The sequence below is a fragment of the Streptopelia decaocto genome, assembly GCF_964273445.1.
Source record: "Streptopelia decaocto genome assembly, chromosome: 5".
NCBI lineage: Eukaryota > Metazoa > Chordata > Aves > Columbiformes > Columbidae > Streptopelia > Streptopelia decaocto.
Window position 1 is genome coordinate 40,205,048 of NC_138659.1, and position 19,266 is coordinate 40,224,313.

Sequence of the window (19,266 nt, forward strand, 5' to 3'; positions counted from 1 at the left end):
ACAGATTAATTAAATTGTAATTTATTGCATTAGGATTTACTTGATTCTCTTGGTAATTCTTGGGTTTTGGTACCCCTTGTCACAGAGGAATATGCTCACCAAGACACACTCTAATCCAGTCATGCAACTACACGCTTCTTACTAGATCCTGGTGTAAAATGTGCCAGAGGCCTTAACAGATTATATAAATGAGATGATAAATCGATACCCCAACCCTTTGGCTAACCTCTGGAACAACACTGTTCCTACAGGAGAGAAGAAACTCATTTATTGGTGTAAATCAGTGAAATGGTATTGAAGTAGTATACTGTGTTGCTTGTTTAACACCCAATATTTATTATAAGAACTATATAGATTAATCTCCATTCATCTTTTTCCCCTGCTTTAGTAGTTTGACTCACAGGTTTATTAAGAGTAGAGAGCAACTGTCAGTAGTTACATTGCCATTGACAAGGTATAGTTGGTTCCTGATAGTCATTTTCATCAGGTCAGAAAACAGAACCAGGTCAATTAATGAAATATCAGTGTTCAGTCAGAGGCCACACCAATAAAATCAGTGAATTGAGGCTGCGGAAACTAGGTATTGTAGTTTGTATTTCTCGTCCTTTTTAGCTCTGATTTACAATGAGAAAAGGCTCTATCAATTAAAGAAACACACTAAGCAAAAACTAGGGCATCCTCTTTAAATTAGCTGTGGAGTGGGGTAAAAGAACTACTTCTTATTCATTATAGATAGAATACTCATGGATTTTTTGAGACATTTTCCTTAGGTTTAGAAAAAATGGGTCACTTGGCATTTAAATGCCTTTTTTCTTCCCTGGTTCTAAAATTCTCTTAAAATTAATGTGCTCAGAAAACTTGGAATGATTGGTATGAACAAAGTAATTTTACTGTGCCTTGTTTTCCTTAAGGTCAAAATCTATTAATAGAGAAAGAGGTTTCCTTGTCTGCTAGGGGATAAAAAGCAAGTTACCCTCCATTGAAGACAGAACTTTCTGTTACGTTGTAACATAGCTGTAGAACATCCAGCTTGCAGCACATTGGACGTTGTCCCCTATAACTTCCTGAAGCATCCCTAACCTTATTTTTTTTTTTTTTTTTTTTAATGAATTTATACTGTGTTTGGGGATTTGATGGCAAATTGTGATATTTAACCTTCGTAGTTCAACAGTAGTGCTGGGATGCCTTAACTAAAGATAGTATCTACGACCTTTGTGCTAAGAGTTAGAATGAGTACAGAGTTGAAAATGCAAATGTATCCTGAGCATTCCTGCTAAACAGAAGGTAAACACTTACTGTTTAGTGTTACTTTGGACATAGTTTCCTAACACAATCTAACTTCAATTTTTTTCAAGCTGAAGTGTTTAAGTTCCAGTCATTGTTCTATTTTCTCTCTCAGGCCAGTGGAAACATTGTTGTGAAGAACTTATGAAAATTGAGATTATGTCACCACGGAAACCACCTTTGTTCTTGACAAAAGAAGCGACCTCCGTCTACCATGATATGAGTAAGTGGGATTTGTCTTTTCAAGTTGCAGGGTAACAGAAACAACATTGTCTGTATTCAGATGGCTTCTGGTGTTGATGTTGAAACACTGAGTTTTCCAAGGGCAATTCAGACAATGAAAGAGCAACATAATTGCATACCAAGGAGTTCATATTAAATCTGAATTTGTAATAGCACAAATAACTAATACATTTTTATACCTTGAGCCAAAAAATTTGCATTCTGCACTGTAACTAGGGAGCCCTGAACACATTCAAAAAAGCTGTCACTAGAAATAAACATTAATTGCAAGAGTAATATAAAGCTCAGGAAATGTAAAGGTAAAATAGTCTGGACTGCAAACCAATGATGTCTTTAACTAGTTGCATTAAATTAATTTGCAGTCCTTAAAGGTATTTAAAGACTTACCTGATATAACTTACCTAATTGTTTGGTCTTTGGTAATGGTGTTGAAAAATATGCTTGGAAAATCTCTCTAGCATGTATTTGAGACTTCTATTTTTACCAAGCAAAATGGTATGCAGCAGGATTATTTTAATAGTTTCATTACAGAAATAATATTTACAGACTAGAAAAAGTAGGTCACTTTGTTTTAATGGGTCCGATGCAGTGTTGGCTGAGAAACTCTGTACAACTATAAATGCCTGACTGCTTGCTGCTTGAGATTGGAACTGTGAAGATGCTCAAAATGCCACGTGGGTCATTGAGTTACTGTGCATCAGAGCGCTGAACAGTCGAGAGACTCCTATCGAAGCTATGAATGCAGAGCAGAAAGGCAGTAAATCACCTACATAGAAGTTTTATGAAGGTAACGCTGTAGCATAATTCTACTGATACTCAAGCACAGCAGTGAGGAGCAGAACACAAACTCTGTTTCACTCTCATTATACCATTTTTTTCCTGCTTATTTATAGCATTAATAGATACAACCCTGTGTTTAAAAATGAGTTGAAAATCATTAACTTGTGGCCTGCAATAGAAAAGATATTGCTGCTAGTTTAGAGGCCAGTATTACTGCAGTATATATAGAAAACTCAATATGAGGGATAAGAAATGAGGCAAGACAGTCTTAAAGCACATAAAGAAAAATGATATATGTGTAAAGATGTCCCATTTTCTGCAGTCTGGAGGCACAAGAATGTTTGGTCATAGTCTTTTTCATGGGCCTTCTGTGAAATGAAATTTTAAAAGCACTATACAACAAAATACGTTTAATATCTAATACATATAGGTTTCCCAGTAGTACATTATGTTTTCTATTTTTACTTGGGAAAAAATATCAATGCCTAGCCTGTTGCCTCAATGCCAGCTGTCACGAAGACTGTTCCCTCCCGTCACCTCAGTTCTCTCTTTGAAAGCCTGTGTAATCTTTTTCATCCATTAATACTCTTAATAGTAATCCATACTTCATGAGACATAGTTAATACAATTTTGTATTCTGAATAGCAATAATGAAATAGGTAGCAGTAAAATCATTGGTAGTGTTTTAATCTGAGTTAATTGCTATTCTTTAAAATTACAGGCATTGATTCTCCAGTGAAACATGAAGGCTTAGCTGATATCATACAAAGAAAAATCGAAGAGAGTGATGGTGAGTTCCTGCTCGGCCAGCAAAAGGAGTCAGCAGCTTCCTTATGGGCTTCACTCTTTGATGGATCTCATGAGATGGTTGTTCAGAAAAATGTGCATCTGAGCCCAACAAGAGATACTACAAGTCCTAATGATAGCAGAGGAAAGAAAAGAAGAGCTCCACCTCCACCCTCTGACAAGGCACCGTACAGTGCAAAAGCACAAGTGAACACAGAGCAATTGGGCAAGGAAAACCGTGCGAAGTCTGACCGCACACCTGCTGGTAGTTCTTCCTTTGATGCCAACTTAGCTACAAGAATGCAGCAGTTGCAGACACCTGTTGCTGCTCCTTACAAAGCTGGTGCTTTTAGAAAAAGCAGCTTAGCTGGCCTTGGGAATCCCATTTCGCTGCTTACCAAGACCAAGTCTGAAACCAAACCGGTACCAACACCTAGACAGAAATGCATCACAGAAATGCTAGACCCTAGATCATGGTTGCAGCCATAGACATCATAATTAGCTTAGAAGAGTCCCTGGAATTTTAAGTTTCTTGGCCTTCTACTATATGCTTTTTTTAGCCAGGGCATTACTACTAGCTGCAGTCTCAGCTATACTCATTATCACTAACATCTACATAATTGCACTAGTAACAGGAGTTACCTCGATCTGAAGTAACGGTGCTACTTCTGAAAAGACTGGTTCAGTGCTTTCCCCTTGAAAAGCTGGCAGTGTTCAGGGTAACTCGGTGTCCCTGCAGCAGGGATGTCACTGTTGCCTTCTACCAGCCCCTCTGTTTAGCCCACTTGCAGCTCCTCAGATTGGTTCAAATGGGAGTTTCACACACCTTCAGCACAGATCTTGCAAAGCTGATTTTCTTGGGCTCCATACTTGGCTTCACCTAAAATATTCTTATCTTTCCCTCCCTGTTTGGGAACCACTGCTTTTAAATTAATGTACTGTGACAAGTTATTGTGCCCCCTGAATGGCTCTGTAACTCCGTATGAATTTCTGAAGCAGTTCTACCAATTTAGTGTGAGATCTCCTAAGTTCTTGCTGGTACGCACACTGTCCAAATTGACCAGGGTTGTCTGAGTGTGAGCAAGAGTGTGATCCATCACTGCAGCTTGGTTTGGACTAAGATGAACATTTAAAAGCAGGACTGCATATGAACAGCTATTCAGGCTCTCATTTTCATGTTGTTGGTTTTTTTTTCCTGGCTAATGTGGCCCTGTAGCAAAGCTCTTCCTTTGTGGAGCCTCTCAGCTGTTCCTGGTAGATAGCTGGTTTGTAAACACGGCAGTCTTACTGGTGAAAAAATCGGGTTTTGTTTGCACTACTCGTTCTTTCAAATAGCAGAGAATAAGTACTTCCGGTGAAAATATTGAACCTGATTATTGAAATAACCAACATGTTCTCCATTTTTGTAAGAAGAATGGGTTATTAGGGTTCATGTGATACCTGCCAAACATTTATTGCATATGAAAAGATTCTGTTCTCCTGGATCCACAGCGTAAATAACCAACCCTTTGCTTGGTTGATGCATTTATCTCAGATGCTGGTACTTACCCATGAGCAAATGTCTGCTCTAGAGTTTTGGTATTCAGACCTGTGTTGAGATGGTCATATCAGCAACTGTTCATGAATTTAACTGTAATTTTTTCTTAAACTGCAGATGGCTTTGGTAGCTTTACCATTTCTCCAGAACATTCTGTGTGCATGGTTGGTTTCTCTGTTTATCTATTTGTTTTTTCTTCTGCTAGGCTCTTGGCTGCCCAGCTGTAAAGGTATCTGCTGGATTCCCTCAGTGCTTCATTGGCTATTTGGGATGGGGATTGACGGGCAGCTTTCATTTACATATCCTTCTGCAGGATTAGAGCCCTTCATTTCTAGAATGTCCTTATTCATTCTTCATTTAATCACGTTGCATTTTTCCCCCTGAAACAACCACAATCATTCTTACAATAAATCACGCTGCTACTTAAGTGGACGGTTTGTGAAAGTTTTATAAATAGGAACAGAAAACTGAAGAATAACTACATGATTATGTAAATTGGACACAGTCGGGTAAGTGGACTGTACAACTCTGAACAAGAAATAGGAAAAATAAACAGAGGGGGGAGGAAAAACATATTTTCCAAAATGCAGATGCAGTTTATTTAGCTTTAAGTCCAGCTTTAAATGTTATTGTGCTCTGGAAAGAAAGAATACCTTTTTTTCTTGGTAACCCCTTTCCATTTAGTTGTTATATTTCACAATAGATCTCACAAATATATAAGGTAAGAAGGGCACCATAATGAGCATTTATTTTTAAATTCAACAGACCGTTGAATTTCAACATGCAGTTTCACTATTCAGTGGCTTTGTTTTGAACTGAACATTTTAGGAAGGCATTTAATATTAATTTGAAGTCTTCAAGTGATGAGAATTCACTCACATCTCCTGTTGCAATAGTTAATTACCCCACGTACATTTTTCACTTGATTTTCTATTTGCATTTCTAGCTCCACCTTAAGTTATTCTGGTCTTTTTATGCATTTGATTGCTTATATTGATCTCTGTAGTATCAGCTTTTCTAATTGCTTGTGTGTAGTTATAAATCATTATAATGTCCCTTTTAACCTTTTCTCTGATGAGATGTAGTGAATTCCTTAACTTTCTTATGGCAACAAATGTTATCCGAGACTAATTAATCTTCACGTTTTCTGTACTTCTCATGTATTGAAATATTTTCAAGTCTGATATCTGAATTAGATGCCACATGATATATCAGGACCATATAGAGGCATAACGTGATCCTCTTATTCTAATTAATAACTCCTTCCCTTCCTTGCTCAAAAATTGTATTATCCTTTTTTTTGTGGAATCATTGCCTTGCGTGCTGACTTTTATGGCTCAAGTCCTCTTCAGAGTTTTTCAAGAATACAGTACATCATCCTCTTATTATCCTACCTTATTTTTTTTAGAAATATACACTGTATTTTGCCAGCATTACAATACCGCTCATGAAGTGATCCAGTTTGCTCTGTATAAGTGACCCGTCCTCATTCTTTACTACTCCAGCAGTCTGCTTGTCCTTTGGAAATTTATTGCAAGTGATTTTTTTACAGTTTCTTCCAGATCATTGATTTTTAAAATGGAATGCAAGGCAAGGTTTGTGGAGAGAGGTGGTAAGTTCTTATTGCATCAGTGACATGAGTAGGGTGATGGGGAAAAGCAAACAGGCCATTGAGTTCATGTTCCTTTTTTCCCAAAGCTATTAAAAAATTGTATAAGATGGAAAACAACTATAGTTCTTACTGATTCCCTATTAGTACTGCATTTTGAAATGAGCTTTCTGTCTTCAACATAACATTCTGTATTGATATCATCTTGTACTGATATTTTAAAGGAAGTGACATGTTCAGCTGGTTTTCAGGAGGTGATTTTGCGTCCTGACGGGTAACACCTCTATGCAGGTGTCTTGGTATGAAAGAGTAAAATTCAACCAGTTTTTCAAGACCTGTTCTCCATGAGGCTGTGTTGATTGACATTTTATATCTATCCTTAAATTAGCCTCATATGAGCCAGTTCACTATGTTGCCCTGCTGACTGCTAAGCGAACCAGGTCATTAATTACTCTCTGATCATCCTGCTCCAGAACACCAGTGCTGTTCTCATGGTCCTGCAAACCGTCAGGGCAGTGTTGAGACTTGTGTAACTAATTGCACATTTAGGCTCCTACAGCCGGGAAAGCTTTCGCTACTGAATGTAGTCTCTGTTATTTCAGACAACCAGTATGTAATCCCTATTATGAAGCATCAGCTGACTTCAGGTTTTAGTATTTATTGTTACTGACTTAGTGTTTTTTTTGTTTCCTTCTGTGTTGCCATTTATTTGTCTTTGCATCTTCTGTCAACCAATTGGGTTTAACTGATAAAAACTGCAGGTTACCAGCAAATGTTGATCTTAGGTATAAAGTCATTTGTAAGAAATACATTTGTACTCAGCTTTTGTCTACGGAGGAGAACATAAACATTAGTAATATAAACAGAGCACAGTTTTAGGAGTATAATCAGATGATATATCTGTGAGGAAAATCAGGGGTTTTTTTTGCTTTTTCATATAGGGATGAATTGTAATACTTTATTGCTGACATCCCTTATCACCACTCAGACTTGTTCAACAATTAGAACTCTTTCTTTGTAGTAGTTTTTTTTTTTTGGTTGGTTGTTGTTGGTTTGTTTTTTTTCTCAAGTTTTCCTGACTAGAATGAGGATGAATGTTCAAAACAGGATTTAAGACCAATAAATGGCTTGTACCCAGGTGCTCTGACTCATGTGACATTGTCCATCTCAGAGTGAATGTCCCAAACCACCAGTGCAGCACAGGGAGGCCATAGGGGCAGCTGCTGCTGCTGAACCACAACATGTGATGAGGTCCTTTCTGAGAAATGTGTCAGGCCCACGCTGAAAATTGTGCCTGCTTGTTTGCTGCTGGAATGAATTAATTGCTGCTTTAAAGCAGAATTAAGTAGTGGGATTGCTGTCTTGAAACTGGGTGGAGACAACAATCAAACCGAACTCTTCTTTTAGGAAATTCAGCTTTGAAAGCAATTGCTAGTCCAGACTTGAATATAAATTCCACAGAACATGAACAGCTTGTGAAATATTGACTGAACAAAGACTTAATTTAGTAACTTTTAATATCGTACCTAATGTCTTCAGCTGTTCGCTTGGTCTTGGAACGGTAGATGGTACATTTTGTGATTTTAAAGACATTAGCTTAAAATGTTTACATTTTTACTAGTTATGTGATTTTATTTTTTTTCTATGTTAATTATATTACTAGTTATTTTATGGTAGTTTGTACATATTTGGAAATACTGTTGTAGTATTCAGAGTTGATTTGTAATTAATGTAGATTGCCTTAATAGCAAAATGCAGATTTGGAAACTAATGTATTGTGAAACATTAAACCAGAAATCTCTTTTTGCTGCTAACACTGTATTTCTGTTAAAATATGCAAGTTAAATTAAAAACGTTTCTAGAGAAGAAGTGTTTTGATGGAATTTTCTTGAATCCTGGAAAACTACATAAAACATTCTTCCAGTTTATAGACCATGGGTGATGGCTGCTGTAAAATCAGAAACCTCCAGGTAGTTGCCTTTCTCCTGGGCCTGCGGAACATGTCCCTCTGGGCTCGAACTGATGTAGCTCACAGTGTTGGCCTCAGCTTTCTGAGCTGGAGAAAAGGAGAAAACACCACGTGGCCGCTGGCACTGGTTGCTCAACTGCTTGTCCAGCGTGACCAACAGATCGGTGAGGGAACACCTGAAGTCAGAAACGGTGTCTGAGATGCACCTTGTTCCCACGAATGTGCCTAAACTTTTAGGAGCTATTGTACTTCTCTACAGTCTTGCTAAATAGATAGATAGATAGATAGATAGATAGATAGATAGATAGATAGATAGATAGATAGATAGATTTTTAAAAGTGAAGCAGCTTTACCTCATTCAGTCTGCTGTGTGAGGTCACTTTCATGTAGCGCTGCTAATTCCAAGCTAACTGTGTCACTCCAGTAAAGCGTTTCCTTGGCCTAACTGTCATAAAAGAACCATGATAAACATAGAGTTGTTAAGACATTTTAGTTTTGGAATATTTGACTAATTAATAAAAGAGCCCATGAAAAAAAAACCCAAAGGGTGATTGATAATTGCAAAGCCAGGCAATGCAGCCGAGTGATTTAATGAAAATCACGCTGCAGCTAAAGCTGCTGCAATTTGCTTTAAGGGGTCATAGTAAAGCAAGATATGATGATCTCTTCATATAACCATTACCAAATGGTTATATTGTAATCTTGCCATATATGTATTATATACTCACAGAAAATTCTGTTTGCGAGACATGAAAATAAATTGGTTTTCATGGGGAAAAAAGCAATCTTTCAACATTTTTGTATCAAGATAGCTTTCTTAATGTTCTTTATGTACCATCCAAAGGGAGAAAAAAAATAGTAACGGGTGAAGTATCTTTTGTTCTGTTACGGCTTTTCTTCACATTCCTATAAACCTCTTCCAAAATATTAGATTGGTACAAAAGTAATTGGGGTTTTTGGACTGTGACTTTTAAGTCAAACACATCTTTGCTAATCAAAAGAGGAACCATTACAATCAACACATTTTTGCCAACCAGTAATAAGTTTGTTTCTGTCTGTAGCATAAAAAAAATGGCATGCTTCAGGATTAGACGAACTCTTGGAAAGCATTTTCTGCATCCTGCTTGTTGTGGAAGTGTTTTCCCTGCAAAACGTTGGCGAGATGCTTGAAGAAGTTGTAGTTGGTTGGCGAGAGATCAGGTGAATACGGCAGATGAGGCAAAACTTTGTATCCCCATTCGTTCCACTTTTGGAGTGCTGGTTATTCAACAAGCAGTCAGGTCTTGTCATGGAGAAGAACTTGGCCCTTTCTGTTGGCCTATGCTGGCTGCAGGGGTTGCAGATTTTGGTGCATCCCATTGATTTGCTGAGCAGACTTCTCAGACGGAACGGTTTCGCTGGGAATCAGAAAGCTGTAGTGGATCAGACTGGCAGCAGAGGACCAAACAGGACCAAACATTTTTTGAGGCCAGTTGGCTTTGGGAAGTGCTTTGCAGGTTCTTAGTCCAGGCACTGAGCTGATTACTGTATAAAATCCACTTTTCATCACACGTCACAATCTGATCAAGAAATGGTTCACTGTTGTTGTGTAGAAGACGAGAAGATGACACTTCAAAATGACCTTTTTTTTTTTTTTTTCAAATTTTTGGTCAGCTCCTGAGGCACCCACTTATCGAGCTTTTTCACCTCTCCAGTTTGCTTCCAATGCCAAATGACCGTAGAAAGGTTGACGTTGAGCTCTTTGGCAATTTCTCGTGTAGTTGTCAGAGGCTCAGCATCGCTGATTGCTCTCTATTGGTCACTGTCACCTTCCCATGACTGGCCGCTACGCTCCTCATCTCCTTTGCGAAACCTGTTGACCCACCACTGCACTCTACATTCATCAACAGTTCCTGGGCCAAACACATTGTTGATTTTGCATGTTGTTTCCGCTGTTTTATGACCCATTTTGAACTCAAGAAAATCTCTGGAAGTTGCTTTTTGCCTAACATCATTTCCATAGTCTAAAATAAATATAAACAGCAAGTAATGTTGGTAACAAAACAAAAAGTGAGAAAAGCGCATTAAAATTATATATAACTTAACCACATTTAAGAACATATTCCAACATCAAACGGCAAATTTCAACAATGCAAAAAACACAATTCCTTTTGCACCAGCCTAATAGGTACAAAAGAATAGAATCTGTAATATACGTTGTCTCACCTCAGGTTTTCTCTGACATTGTCCCAGTGTCACCTGTGTCAGAAGGCAACGGGGAATACCTGCAGAAGGAAGTTGCGGAGTCACTTTTGGTACCCAGCTTCTTCCCAGCCCTTAGTAATTACGGGCTCTTTTGTAAGCAGACGTGGGAAACCTTTTAGCCTGTTGAAGATTCACTGCACATCTGTCTGGACATGAGCTCATACTGGCACCTCCAAGTTACAAAAGAAGTATTTTTTTAAATTTACTTACACCTTTCCGTCATTATTGCCTTGTAGCCTTTGCAATTTGATTATATGCCCCAAGAGTTTTCTTTTCCTGAGCTTTAAAATTTGTATATTTTCTTTTGCTAAGAGGGAAAGAGTTAGTAACTGTCCATCACCTTCCTTTTTTTGTCAGTGTTTATAGAGATGGTACCAAAACACAAATATCTTTACTTAGCTTTTTTCACCGTGAAGGCAAGCAGTCCCGGTCTTCTCCATCTTTCTTTAGATTATATTTTCCATTTTCTAATTAGTGTCTATTTCAAAATCCCACATGGATTTTGATAGTATCTTTCTTGAGCTAGATGCTCAGAGCTGAGCACACACTTGTAGCTTGGGAGTACTCTTGATTTACAAGAACATAGTGTGTTCATGAGTATCATCTCCATTTTAGCTGCTCGTTTTGCCTTAGCAAAAAACAAACAAAAATGTTTCCACTGCTCTGTGATCAGAATGGTCTGTGCTTAAATGAAGATGCACCTTAGGAAAGATAAGAAGATCCCAGCACCATTGTGGTGAGCTTAGCACCTGACTTAAAAATTTCTCAATAGCAGGAAAAATGTTATGGATGCGGAGCTGGCACAAGTGGCACAAGCTGGCAGGAATTAGCTGGGCTCATTTGGAGAGCTTTAAACTAGGCTCGAAGGGGGATGGGGTTGTAGCTGGGCTTGTCCCAGTGGGGCTGCAATCTAAAACTGATGAGGACCGGGTGGCCTCCTATGCCCCTAGGGAGAAACTGGTGTGCTCTGCTCGCTCCCTGAAATGCCTGTATACCAATGCGCGCAGCATGGGGAATAAGCAGGAGGAGCTAGAATCCTATGTTCGGTCGGGAGATTATGATCTGGTGGCAATTACAGAAACATGGTGGGACAGTTCACATGACTGGAATGTGGTCATGGATGGCTATGCCCTTTTCAGGAAAGACAGGCCAGCCAGGCGTGGTGGTGGAGTTGCTCTCTATGTGAGACAGCAACTACAATGTACTAAATTCTGCCCAGGAGCGGATGACGAGCGAGTTGAGAGTGTATGGATCAGGATCAAGGGGCAGGCTGGCAGGGCTGACACTGTTGTGGGCGTCTGCTACAGGCCGCCAGATCAGGCTGAGGAAGTTGATGAGGCCTTCTATGGGCAGCTGAGAGTGGCCTCACAGTCACAGGCCATGGTTGTTGTGGGTGATTTTAACTTCCCTGATGTTTGCTGGAAGGACCATTCAGCCAGCCAGCCACAGTCCAGGAGGTTCCTCCAGTGCATTGATGATAACTTCCTCATGCAGATGGTGGAGGAGCCGACTAGGAGAGGTGCACTGCTGGATCTCATCCTCACTAACAAGGAGGGTCTGGTCGAAGCAGTAAAGGTTGAGGGCTGCCTGGGTTGCAGTGACCACGAGATGGTGGAGTTCAGCATCTCATGTGGCAGGAACAGAATAGCAAGTAGAATTGCAACCCTGGACTTCAGCAGGGCTAACTTTGGCCTTTTCAAGCAATTGCTGGGGGAAATCCCATGGGCAAGACTGCTTGAAGGAAAAGGGGCCCAAGATAGCTGGGTGGCATTCAGAGATTGCTTCTTCCACGCTCAGGATCAGAGCATCCCCACACGTAGGAAGTCAAGGAAGGGAGCCAGGAGGCCTGCGTGGTTGGATAGGGAGCTGTTGGGTATGCTCAAGCAGAAGAGGAGAGTTTATAGGTCATGGAAGCAGGGGCTGGCCACTTGGGAGGAATATAAGGCTGCTGTTAGAGGATATAGGAAGGCAGCTAGGATAGCCAAGGCCTCCTTAGAATTACAGCTGGCGAGAGGGGTCAAGGACAGCAAAAAGAACTTTTTCAAATACATAGCAGATAAAACTAACACCAGAGGCAATGTAGGCCCACTGATGAATGGGGTGGGTGCCCTGGTGGCAGAAGATACAGAGAAGGCAGAATTACTGAATGCCTTCTTTGTCTCTGTCTACTCTGCCGGAGGCTGTCCTGGGGAGCCCTGTACCCCTGAGACCCCGGATGAAGCCAGGTCAATGGAGGAGTTTGCTTTAGTCGATGAGGACTGGGTTAGGGAGCAATTAAATAGTCTGGACATTCATAAATCCATGGGTCCAGATGGGATGCATCCGCGGGTGCTGAGGGAGCTGGCTGAAGTCATTGCTGGACCGCTCTCCATCATCTTTGCCAAGTCTTGGGAAACGGGAGAGGTGCCCGAGGATTGGAGGAAAGCAAATGTCACTCCAGTCTTCAAAAAGGGCAAGAAGGAGGACCCGGGTAATTATAGACCGGTCAGCCTCACCTCTGTCCCTGGGAAAGTAATGGAACAGCTTGTCCTTGGTGCCATCTCAAGGCATATCAAGGATAAGAGGGTTATTAGGGGCAGTCAGCATGGCTTTACCAAGGGTAGGTCATGCTTGACCAACCTCATAGCCTTTTATGAGAATGTAACAAGGTGGATGGATGGTGGCAGAGCGGTGGATGTTGTCTACCTTGACTTCAGTAAAGCCTTTGACACAGTCTCCCACAGCATCCTCACAGCTAAGTTGAGGAGGTGTGGTCTAGACAATAGAGTAGTGAGGTGGGTTGCAAACTGGCTTAGGGAGAGAAGCCAGAGAGTGGTAGTCAATGGTGCGGAGTCTAGTTGGAGGCCAGTATCTAGTGGAGTGCCCCAAGGGTCAGTGCTGGGGCCAATATTATTCAATATATTCATTAACGACTTGGACGAGGGAATTGAGTGTACTATCAGCAAGTTTGCTGATGACACCAAGCTAGGAGGAGTGGCTGACACGCCGGAGGGCTGTGCTGCCATCCAGCGGGACCTGGACAGGCTGGAGAGCTGGGCAGGGAATAACCTGATGAAATTTAACAAGGACAAGTGTAGAGTCCTGCATCTGGGCAGGAACAACCCCAGGTTCCAGTATAGGTTGGGAGATTACATATTAGAGAGCAGTGTAGGGGAAAGGGACCTGGGGGTCCTGGTGGACAACAGGATGACCATGAGCCAGCACTGTGCCCTTGTGGCCAGGAAGGCCAATGGCATCCTGGGGTGTATTAGAAGGGGGGTGGTTAGTAGATCGAGAGAGGTCCTCCTTCCCCTCTACTCTGCCCTGGTGAGACCACATCTGGAATATTGTGTCCAGTTCTGGGCCCCTCAGTTCAAGAAGGACAGGGAACTGCTGGAGAGGGTCCAGCGTAGGGCAACGAAGATGATTAAGGGAGTGGAGCACCTCCCTTATGAAGAAAGGCTGAGGGAGCTGGGTCTCTTTAGTTTGGAGAAGAGGAGACTAAGGGGGGACCTTATTAATGTTTATAAATATATAAAGGGTGAGTGCCATGAGGATGGAGCCAGACTCTTCTCAGTGGCAAACAATGATAAGACAAGGGGTAATGGGATCAAGCTGGAACACAAGAGGTTCCACTTAAATTTGAGAAGAAACTTCTTCTCAGTGAGGGTGACAGAGCACTGGAACAGGCTGCCCAGGGAGGTTGTGGAGTCTCCTTCTCTGGAGACATTCAAAACCCGCCTGGACATGTTCCTGTGCGACCTCACCTAGGTGTTCCTGCTCCAGCAGGGGGATTGGACTAGATGATCTTTTGAGGTCCCTTCCAATCCCAAACATACTGTGATACTGTGATACTGTGAAGTGAGCTGCTCTGTGCACACAACGTTTGTTTTTCAGATGGCAGCAGCTGCTTTACTTCCTTTGTTTTGAGTGATCGCTACTCTTCAGTCCCTCATGTCTGTATGCAGGGGTGGAGAGATTATAAATAAAGAGAGAGCACTTTAACTGACCTGCTCACGATGTGGATGTGTCAGCTGGTGTCACAGGACCCACAGTCCTGAGCTGCCGGATCCTCAGCCCGTGAATTTGGCTTGTAGGAAAACCAAGGGCCTGTGGCAGGTTTGCTTTTCCTTCTCCCAAATCCAGACTCATGGACTGAGCGTAGAGGACAAGGCTGCTCCTCTCACCGACCCGGCTTTATCTCACAGCGTTTGACATTACCTGGGGTGCACCAGCTCTTCAAACCTGGAAGAAACTTTGCTCTAAGTCTGGAGAGTCTCACTTACATTTTATGAATTAAATGGAAAACTTTCTATTAAGCAGAAATTCTAATAACATTATTCCACACACAGCTCCAGGTCAAACCAGATGTACTATACCATGCCTTCGATATATCAGCTGGTTTTATTATTTTAATAAGAGCTCATTTTAATGTCTAATAATACACCCTGTTTTACTCGTGACCTCATTAGAAAGTTTCTTAAGTATCTGTTTGATCATTACCCTTCAGTGAAGAAGGGTCTGCTCTCTTGGGACTAGCTCAGGTTTATCCCAGCTCATGCAATAACCAGTTAAGCCTATAGACCAATGCATGCTTTTCCATTTATCCATTAAAATAATTGCATAATTCCTTGGCAAGTAAAGCTAGTGATTTCCAAGCATTAATGCTTAACCCACTATTTACATTTTTCATAAGGATAAACCAGAACATATCAGTTTTCTGCTACTCGTACAGCTTGCTGGAGTGATTAACACAAACCTCAGCAACAACTGTTTACATGTTTCTTTCAACAGGGCAAATTCTGTCAACCATACCTGGAAAAAAAAAAGGAAAGATAGAGCCAATTATTTAGCTAGGCTCCATCTGTCTCTTATTGAAGCACTAAAGAGAGCCAAGGGGTTACTGCAGAAACAATTATTTGAACCAGGGCACATCGTTACAAGTGTATAAATTCAGTTCGGTCTCACCTCTCTTAAACAAGAGCCAATGCAAGGGCTATGGCTTCTCCTCACCTATAGGCAGGGACAGGAGTGGCAGTAGTGAACGTCACAGTTTTTGAGGCGTTAGTCCTTGGCGGTGCTGGATTTTGCAAACAGTGCAACGTTTCATGGTTGTGACCCGTGAATGCCATCCTCACCGGCTCTTCTGATCTGGGGCCGTGCAGGAATGGGAAAAGAATTCCAATTCTCCCCGTTTCTAGAGATTACACTGAATAAGGTATTTTTAATGTAAGAACAGGGCAGTATTGAAAAGCTGACTGTGTCAGGAGTTTGATCTGACCCACAGAAGCTCAATTAGGATGTTTTTTGCAAAGCTGCCTGACGTTACCACTACTCCTCAGCTTTCTGAGCAACTTTTCCAGCTTTTTCTAGTGACAAAGTATTCAGAGATGATATTGTTTAGTCCTCGTACTTCGCTTTTGAAGCCCCTTACAACAGAGGGTTTGGAACTTTTAAGTCCTTCTTCCCTTTCAGTGTCACTGTAGGAATTAGTCTTATCTGGCAAGAACATATCTCAGCTGGCTTGCAAAGCACGCAAGGTGCAGCAGCTGAAAAATGGAAGCGTGGCTTTATGTTTGGCCAGCACGTTGCAGGCTGTGACTTGTCTGTGGAGCAGAGTTTGGGGCTGTCTCGTGTGAGACACCAAGATCCTGCTCGTGCTGTCCAAGGAGCAGCAGTTACACCTGTGAAAACCCTTCCCGTAACTCCCTGCGGAGAAAGGAGCTGAAGAGAGATCAGAAACTCCTTTCCGGTGGGAAGACCCAGGTCTTCAGTACCTGGGTCAAACTTGAGCACCGATCCTGTGATTTTCCATGGTGCTCTGTTCACGTTGAAGCACTAAAATGTGCACAGGAGATCCAGACTCTCCTGGACACACGACAGAGTGTGGCCGGGCCGGCACAGCTGCGCACCGAGACACTCGCCTGTCCGGGTCCCCAGATCAGACACCCACAAGCCTCGCTCTGCTGCTTATCCCACACCAGTGCAATCACAGCAGCTCCCTTCAGGAGAAAGTCCTTTATAAGTGCTTTATAATCATTAAACCTCACACTACCCCCTGGGTTAATGATTTGTACGGTAGGGGAAGTCAGCCACAGAGGCTACGGGTATGAAATATCCGTGTGTCAGTCTTTACAGAGATGCTATGACCTGATTGTGCTCAGGTTTGTTTGTTTTTCTTTTCTTTTTTTTTTTTTTCCTTTTATCAGGATCCTGATCCAATAGTCAAATTATATGTGCAAATTCTGATTTTGATAAACTAAAGCTTAGAAGAACAAACGAGTTTTCCATGGCTCCTCTTCTGTTGCAGTCCAGCGTTTCGAGGTGCGATCCTCACCAAGTGCTCCCCAGAGCTGCAGCTTTCCGAGCCAGAGCCCCTTCTGGCGCTCCCATTCATGCATTCTGTCAAACAACATCTTCTTTGATTTTTATCAAGATCTTCTTGACTGAGAGCTTCAAAGCAATTAATTCAGTGCTCCATGATTGCAGCTGCTGAATAATTGTTTGTTAGAGTATTTTCTTTCCCAGGCAAGAGATGTAAAATAGTTGCTCCTCTCAATAAACAAGTTGTCAAATGTGATTAGTTAATGGACCTGTAATCATGCACTATCATAAAGGTAAGGATTTGGTAAGTGCTATGTGAAAATGCATATTTAAATTAAAGCTATAGGGGAAGATTTTTCCCATAGGAAATCTTGCTATCAATGCTGAAATAGACTATTTACCATTCATAATGATTAACTGTAGATCATTAATTAAAGAAAACAAGAGATTAGTCATCAAGCATTTCAAATTAAAGATGCATTGATTATTTGAGTTACCTTTAGGTCTGGTTGGGAGATCAGGTTAGTGCCCAAGTCCCTGTGCCTGAGCCAGCCTTCCCTCGTTTAAGGTGAAAAATGGACTGGTAGATTAAGCTCCAAGAACCTAAATGTGATCTGATATTCCTGGTCACCAGCTCTGTGACTTCTTGTCCTGTTCTTGGTCAGACGTGTGTTAGGAAGCAGAAACGGAGCACTTGGGCTCGTCAGTTAGTGGGAGAGAGGGAACATCTTATTTTTTGGCAATAGTTCTAAATTCGAAGCTAAATGCAGTTATGGTGAATGTGTATTATAGCTGAAAAAGCTAATTAGCTTGTTTTCATCCTTAAATAATAAATCTACCTTTCTGACAGCCCTTTAGAAGAGACCTCAGACAATCCTGCAGTGGCATCTGTGGAAAACCAAAGGCCTACACAAAGGCATCTTGCAAGGTTGGGGTGTTTTCCACCCTCACTTGGGAAATGTACATTCATCAGTATCATTTTCTAAAGAGTTTCCCTTGCCAGAAAAGGAAAACTACTTTTTTTTTTTTTTCCTTTGGTTAAAAGCTGTTATCTATTATCGAAATTTAATTCTCCATTTGGGAATTACAAGCAGTAATACAATAATAATCATTGTTGGTTACTACACGCTAATTTCAAACTATTCCAGGCAGCCGCCTTCTGCTTTCTGTGCAATCTTTTAGCATTAGGCTCCAATATAAAAATGAAATTACTCTAAACTGTCTGTCAAATTTGACTATTCTTTTAAAAGGACGTTGCTGTTACTTACATCATATAATAGCAACAGGAGTAATTTAATTACTAGTCAGGTATGAAAAATAAGAGTTCAGCTTGCAACCTTCAGGTAATTAAGCACCTACCTGCTATTAAAAAGAAAATAATCAGGGCCAGCGTGAGGGACGATGGTACCGGGTTTCTGCAGGACTTGAGTTTGATGCACCTTCCTTGATGTTTTTCACAAGATGAGCGTTTGACTGGGACTGCAGGCTTCCAGGTATGTGTAAATACACCTCTTTGCTTAGAAGATTCCCCTTTGATAACCCCAGCTCATAACACTGAGGCAGCTGGCTTTTGAAAGGTCACGGAATATTATTTATATTGACGTTTTGGCTGTTCAATCCAGTAGGTCACACTGGAGAGACTTTGCTTTTCTCCTCCAAGGCTATTTCATAACGAACCTCGAGATTTGTGAATATGGTGTTTTCAGACACAACCCCACAAATTACATCGCTCACAAAGAGCACCCGGGTTTCCTTGACGGCTCGTATGTGCTGGAGCAAGTGGCTGCACCCCTTATTTCCCCACTCGTTGCTGGAGAGCCGTCCTCCTCCTCGTTAGCATGCAGCTGGTGCGGTGCGCTGGGTCTGCCAAGCAGAGCTTTTTAATTCTCCCTCACTGGAGAGAGGAAACTTCTGAACAAGAGAATGATTAATGGGGGGGGAAGGGAGAGAGAGCAAACAAAATTTAAAAAGGAATAATAAAAATCCTCAATGAAAGTGAAATGATCAAGATTTACGAGGATTCTATGAATTCCTCACATTTGGTCAGGGCAGGACTGCATTAGCTGCAGCACACCGCGCTCGGCACGGCTATTAAAGAGAAGAGCCGTGTTTACGCTTTCATTTACACCGCCTTCGTGCCCGCAGGCTCCCAGCGCGAGGCCTGTTCACACACGTAAGGAGAAAACAGAAAGCCAGGCCTGAGTAACTCAGGACCAGCTGGAGGGTTTTGGCTGCGGAGGGTGGGTGCTGCTGGCATGGGGACAACCCGGGGTGGGGACACGTAGTGGGCGACTACAGTGAAATCTGTTTTTTTCAGGACTCCATGAAGCATGGTGTTTGGATAAATCCAGGTTTCCCTGGGAAAGCTAACTAGCTTGCATCCCGCAGTGTTCACCGTAGCCCTGGAGAGATTTCTCAGGTGCTTGTTCTCCTGCCATCTCGTTCGCAGCTTTGGTGGAAGTCAAGGAGACATTGCTGATGAAGTTTCTCACCATGGCTGTGGACATGCAG

At 41.6% G+C, this 19,266-nt stretch overlaps 1 protein-coding gene across 1 annotated transcript in view; it reads left to right on the forward strand.

Moving 5' to 3' along the window:
* Positions 1-8,099, forward strand: part of RTKN2 (rhotekin 2) — a 35,206-nt gene extending 27,107 nt beyond the window's left edge. The window contains exons 11-12 of the mRNA XM_082053110.1: positions 1,400-1,507; positions 3,029-8,099. Coding sequence (XP_081909236.1) covers positions 1,400-1,507; positions 3,029-3,582 — 662 coding nt within the window. The 3' untranslated portion in view covers positions 3,583-8,099. The remainder of the gene's footprint in view (positions 1-1,399; positions 1,508-3,028) is intronic.
* Positions 8,100-19,266: the final 11,167 nt, after the last annotated feature.